The 6,563-nt window shown below is 32.0% G+C and overlaps 1 protein-coding gene across 1 annotated transcript in view; it reads right to left on the reverse strand.

The window, feature by feature from the left end:
• The window catches only part of LOC106877301 (titin), a gene marked incomplete at its 3' end in the record, with an annotated part of 606,785 nt that overhangs the window by 261,464 nt on the left and 338,758 nt on the right, over positions 1-6,563 (reverse strand). Inside the window, exons 208-215 of the mRNA XM_052965881.1 lie at positions 6,132-6,488; positions 5,456-5,761; positions 5,028-5,330; positions 4,546-4,851; positions 3,308-3,610; positions 2,811-3,113; positions 1,240-1,545; positions 106-411 (exon numbers count right to left, since the gene is read on the reverse strand). Of these exons, the coding sequence (XP_052821841.1) occupies positions 106-411; positions 1,240-1,545; positions 2,811-3,113; positions 3,308-3,610; positions 4,546-4,851; positions 5,028-5,330; positions 5,456-5,761; positions 6,132-6,488 (2,490 nt within the window). The remainder of the gene's footprint in view (positions 1-105; positions 412-1,239; positions 1,546-2,810; positions 3,114-3,307; positions 3,611-4,545; positions 4,852-5,027; positions 5,331-5,455; positions 5,762-6,131; positions 6,489-6,563) is intronic.

A 6,563-nucleotide genomic window follows, 5' to 3' on the forward strand; every position in this document is an offset into this window, starting at 1 on the left:
ACAAAATTCTCTGATAATCTTTAATATCCTACTGAATGAAACATAAATACAAAGATTCTGAAAATCTGAACACAAAATTCTAATGAGAAATAGATTATTACTCACCAATCTTCCTCACTGGTTTTGTGACATCAGTAGATTCAAGTGGTTTACTTTGTCCTTCAGCGTTAACAGCAAAGACACGGAAATGGTAACTTGTGTCTTCTGTAAGATTTGGTACTGTAAATGTGGTAGTTTTCTCATTAACAGTGCCTGCTTTAGTCCAGAAGGTTCTGGAATCTACTCTGTGTTCAATAATGTATCCAGTTATTGGTGTACCACCATCATTGGCAGATGGTTTCCAGCTCAAGTCAGCAGAATTATTGGTGACATTTGTGATCTCCAATGGACCAACTGGTGCAGATGGCACATCTGATAATTAATTAAAAATCATTGATGAATGTATTAATTCATTATTAAATCTTTCAAGCTATTATGGTTGTTAGATTCTTTGATACATTTCATGCAGCTTCTTAAAATACTTAAGCTAAATGGCCATAGATATTGCACTTGTACATCCAATTTTTATTTCTTTGTTTATTTTATTTTAGCACTTATTGTACATACATTTTTGTCACACGTAAGTCGTACATAGATTTGCTTATAAAGATTAAGATACTCCCTTGTGAAATAAACAAGAGTATATTGATATATTTATTGAAGTCCTTTCTCTTTTTGTCTGATGTGGAATGGGAAGATTTTATGACAGAATTACAGAATCCTGAAATAATCACAGTACAAAAAGTATTCTAGAAACTAGGTGCTTTATGAAATTTCTTATTTTTATGCTGCTATATCTATAGTTTATGTTGAAAGCTTGAAAATTAATTGACCCAAGTATAAATTGAATTAGAATGTGGAAACACAAAACTGAATAGAATATTTCAAGGCATTTTGTTCAACTATCAACTGACTCTACCTTTCACCACCCTCTGTAACGTGAATAATAATGATTGCTAACCTTTTTGAGAGTGTTACAGTCAAGTAAATTAATATTAATATTTTGCTAGTACTCACTCCATTAATCCCAATTGGACTAAATAATAATGACTAATAAATACAATTTGTAAAATTAACAAAGTAAAGGATCTTAGTTTGCACATTTTATGTTGCCATTTTTTATATGGTATTTAAATTGTCTTAGTTACCATTAAAAGGAAATTTTCAATGATACATTCACTTTGAAATAACTGAACTTACCAAATGGACTTCTGGCCATTGTTGCTTCTTTTGTTTCTAAAGGTTCACTCTCTCCAATTTTGTTTTCAGCAATCACTCTAAAGTGATACATGGTTCTTTCTTGGAGATCCCTAACACAACACTCTGTGGTGTCAGCACGGACTTTAGTAACCTTTGACCAGAATCGAGCAGACTCGTGGCGTTTTTCTATGATGTATCCAGTAATTGGAGAACCGCCATCATCAGATGGTGCTTTCCATTTGATGCTGATAGCAGTACGCTGGACATCGGTAACAGTAAGAGGACCAATTGGTTTGGATGGAACCACTGAAAATATGATTTATATTTTATATAAGATTAAATAGGAAATAATTTAGCAATGAATCAATCTAAGAAAGTAAAAGCATAATTATTTTTCCATAATTCTAGAATATCTATTTAATATATGCAGTTGTAAAATTCTTTTAAGTAGGACAATTATACTTCCACTTTCATTGAAGGTTATATGTTAGAGATACATTTTATCATTTCACAATAAACAAAATTAAAGTTTTCATTTGTTTCATGATATCTAAAACAAATGAAAGTTTGCAACATATTGGCTTGAGTTTTAAGGTAATGATCATTAAGCTTTTGGTTCTCAGAAAGGGAACATTGTGTTTCTGAGCAAGACACTTCATTTCATGCTATTTTATTTCACTCAACTGAAAATGAATACCAATAACATTTCAGGGTGTTTAATGTGTGACAGACAATCAGCTAGGTGACCTGAAGGGAAGGACTGAATATGCAGCTGGAGCATTCTGAACCTTCCCTGAGAAAATGTCTATCAGTGAAACAGCCTCCACACAGCAACTACTGCCCTATCAACAATGATGAAATGCTTTTGCAGGCCTATGTAATATACCACACAGCATATAATAAAAGTGGTAGATTTTACATTCTGCACCTTTGTGCTAAAGAATAGATTCATATGAATGCTATCTCTGTTACAAAACACCTGGAAAGATGTTGCAAGTAAAACATTGCAATCACCATCAAATCCACAGATCAGCATATTAGAAATCTGAGAAATAAAGAGGTCATTCATATTGAAAAGCTGAATACCACCATCAACAACAGACAAGAATTGCATGATACTAATTGACAGATCTAACATTACAAATCTGCACATAACATAATACAACTGCTTTTGCTCTCTACATGTGTAGGCTGATCAGAGCCAAGCTCAGTTGGTATGTTCTCTTGATAAAGGTTTTTTAAAGCTGAAATACCATGATATTAGGGATAAGTGTAAACCTTCATTTTTACTTTCATTGTTTTATTTCAAACTTGTATTGTTGCAATTTTTAAAAATTTTGTTGAATATATATCAGAATGCTTCATATAAACCATTCAACTTAAATACTTGTTACTTTTATTAAGAGAAATTCTGATATAAATATATTGAATTAACTTGGCATATTTAAGATATTCAATTAAAATATTTAATACTTTAATTTCATCTCCCTATACTTTCTGTACAATTAACTGTATAGAGAAATTTATCAGTTAAACAGGCATGAAAGCGATTAGTCAGTAAATAAACTTACATAGTCCTTTCTTAGTTGTTACACCCTCAGAAATCTCAGTAGTTTCACCTTTTCCAATCTTGTTTTCAGCAGTTACTGAGAAGTAGTATGTCATATCTTCATCAAGATTAATAGCTTTACAATACAAATCATAAGAATCAACTGCATCTAATTTGGTCCAATTTCCTGGTTTAAATGGAGATATTGCAATATGGTATTTAGTGATTGGTGTGCCACCATCAGATTTTGGTTCCTTCCATTCAAGTTCAACAAAGTTCTCACCAACACGAGTTGCATGAAGATTGACGGGAGCTCCAGGGACAACTATAAAATAGATTGGAATAAATTTGTCATTAGTACAAGTATGAAAAACAAATCTTTAAAAAAATTTATGATAATAACCAATACATAAATTCAGTAATAATAAATATAATATATTCTTTATTTTACATCTTACATAGTATGTTCATTAATAAAATTTCTAACACACTGAAATAACCATATTTTTATGAACATACCCAAATGTCTCATTGGTTTGACAACATCCGATTCCAGAGGATGGCTCTGGCCTTCAGCATTCACAGCGATAACTCTGAAGAAATATTCTGTGCCTTCCATCAAATTACTGCATGTATATGTTGTTTGTCTTGGGTCTACTACTGCTGCCTTTGACCATGTCGTCCTGGAAGCAGTTCTATATTCTATCAAATATCCTGTTATAGGTGTTCCACCATCCTTTTCAGATTGTTTCCATTCAAGATCAGCTGAATTGTAGGTGACATTTGACACAGCAAGTGGCCCAACTGGGGCAGATGGTAAATCTGAAATATTAAAAGAATATATCAAGTATAAATATTATTTGAAAAACAAATTAATATCTTATTATACATATATATTTATATGCAATATGTATCCACATGTACAGGTGTGTGTGTGTGTGTGTGTTAAGGTTGTGATAAACTATAAGTTGCCCTACAGACACTCAGTTCTGGGTGACCAGTTCCACACAGTCAAAACAACTGCAAACTAGTGAAGGTAATTGTTCTTTTCTCATTCATTTGTATAAAGTTAATATTTATAAAAATAATTAGTAAAACAATAGCTTAGTTGTGTAACTTAGATAAAGGTGATTTAATATTTCATAATATATTGTTTTCAACTTTAGTTAGTAAAGAAATGACAGCAATTTTTAAAGCTGGAAGTTGAATAGAATATCTTAATTTTTACTGAATGAATGATTACTATACTGGGATAACGTCAATTAACTTTCTTCATATATATCAATATATATATATGTTGCTTTCTTTTTCTCACATAAGAACTATGATAAGAATTAGGTTTGTCCTAATATCAATGTGATATTAGGACAAGATGATAAAAATTAGGTTTGTCCCAATATCAATGTTTTTTACAGCTAGTTTAGATTCTGAAATACATTTGTTTCTTCATAGTAATGGTAGTGCAAAAGAAAAGCTGAGTTTTAAGAGAGAATAAGCAAAAATATCAATGTAAAGACAACTATGTGGGACAGCTAAAGAGTTTAACATTTTCAGGATATGATTAAAATATTAATCACCAGCACAATTCATAAAGACTGAAGATTCATTGAAATATGTCATAATACAGTTGTCACTCTCAGAAATATAGAGACATGGAGATTGCTAGCTCAGAGTATGCTAAAAGATAAACTATTCTTTTGAAGATAAGCAAATTAAACTATGGAATATAATATAAAAAAAAGGAAAAAGAAACTTACCAAATGGACTACGAGCTAAAGTAGCTCCATCAGTCTCAAGAGGTGAACTCTGTCCAATCTTGTTGACTGCAATAACTCTGAAGAGATATTCATTCTTCTCATAAAGGCCTTTGACACACATTTCATATGTTGAAGCATCCACTTGATCTACCCTACTCCATATATGGGCTTTAGTATGCTTCTTCTCAACATTGTAAGCAATAATTGGTGAACCACCATCATCCTTTGGTGCCTTCCATTTAATACTGATGCTAGTACGTTGGACATCAGTAATGTCAAGAGGACCAGTAGGACATGAAGGTACAGCTAAAAAGAACAAGGTAAAAACAATATTTTTAAATTGTTAAAAAATTAGAATTATGAAAATATTTAATTCTTTAAATTCTTATATATCTTCAGTTATTTTCATAAATATTTTTATCTATTTCAAATCAATATTTTATGGAATATATCTGTAAATAGGTGTCATTTGAGATACTTACTTGCTTCTCTTGCTGGAACAACAGCTTCAGGAAGTTCAGCAGACTTTCCAGGTCCAACTTTGTTTTCTGCATTAACTGAGAAGTAATATTCAGTACCCTCAGTTAAGTCAGGTACACGGTAAGCTGTTTCCCTACCATCTATTGTCATCAGTTTGACCCAATCAGATTTCGTATCTTTCCTCGTTTTAATAATATATTTGAGAATAGCTGAACCACCGTCATCTTTAGGATGTCTCCATTGAAGATTGACATAGTCCCTGCCAATTCTTGAAGCCATAAAAGCAATAGGAATTCCAGGAGGCACTATGAAGGAAAAAATGGAAGACATCAAAATTTAGCTTATCCAGAACATGTAAGGCATGAAAACCACTCATAATATTTGAAAACATAATCCACAATATGCAAAAATACAGAGATATTTCACTTACTTTTCTCTCTGGAAGGTATCGTAGATTCTGATGTCTCCAAGGGTGGACTTTCTCCTTCCTCATTGACAGCAATCACACGGAAGTAATATTCTGTACCCTCGACTAAACCTGTAACTCTGGCAACAGTAGATTTGGCATCAACTTCTTCTGCTTTGTTCCAAGACATGCGTGCAGCAGATCTTACTTCAACAATATATTTAGTGATTGGAGTGCCTCCATCACTGTCAGGAGCTCTCCATTCAAGATCAACATAGTCATAAGAGACCTTGGTAACTTCAAGGGGCCCTTTAGGACGAGATGGTACACCTAAAAACAAATAAAGAAAGATATTAAGAGTTGTTTTGAAATTTTATTCAAAAATATGAATCTGCAATACAACAACATTCATTTTTCCAATATTACAAATATTGAGGTGTTCAATAAAAAAAAAAATCATTTTAACAGCCCGTCTCAGTCTTTTACCCTATGCATGTATCATTTGGTAAATTATATTAAATAATCAGTAAAAATTAATATTTTTATCAATAAAAAGAAACTGATTTATAGTCATAATTTCTTCTGATTATATACTCATTTCTAAACAAGAACCATACAATAACAGGAAGCTAACAAAGAAAACAAAACTAAAGAATATATAAAAAATGATTATCAATGAGAAGCAAAATATATGACTTACTGAATGAGCTCTTAGCCATTGTTGAAGCATCAGTCTGTAAGGGATCACTGTGACCAATTTTATTGATTGCTGTAACTCTGAAGTCATATTCACAGTTCTGTCTCAGATCTTCAACACGGTAGTTGGTCACTGAGGGTGCTACCTTAGCCACATTGTTCCAGTATTGTCTATTAGCTTCTTTCTTCTCAATAATGTAACCAGTGAGAGGACTACCTCCATCATCTTCTGGAGCTTTCCAGGAAATGGAAATAGATGTTTTCTCAATATCATAGGTTTTCAGAGGACCAATTGGTTTCGATGGTTTTTCTAAAAATACAAAACAGTACACAATGATAGAATAATGTCTCTCAAGTTTTACTCACATCAAATACCAAGAAAGTTTAAGATCTATAGACAAAAATTACAGAGATATCAAATATCTTACCAAGAGAT

Source organism: Octopus bimaculoides, chromosome 2 (assembly GCF_001194135.2).
Source record: "Octopus bimaculoides isolate UCB-OBI-ISO-001 chromosome 2, ASM119413v2, whole genome shotgun sequence".
Lineage (NCBI taxonomy): Eukaryota > Metazoa > Mollusca > Cephalopoda > Octopoda > Octopodidae > Octopus > Octopus bimaculoides.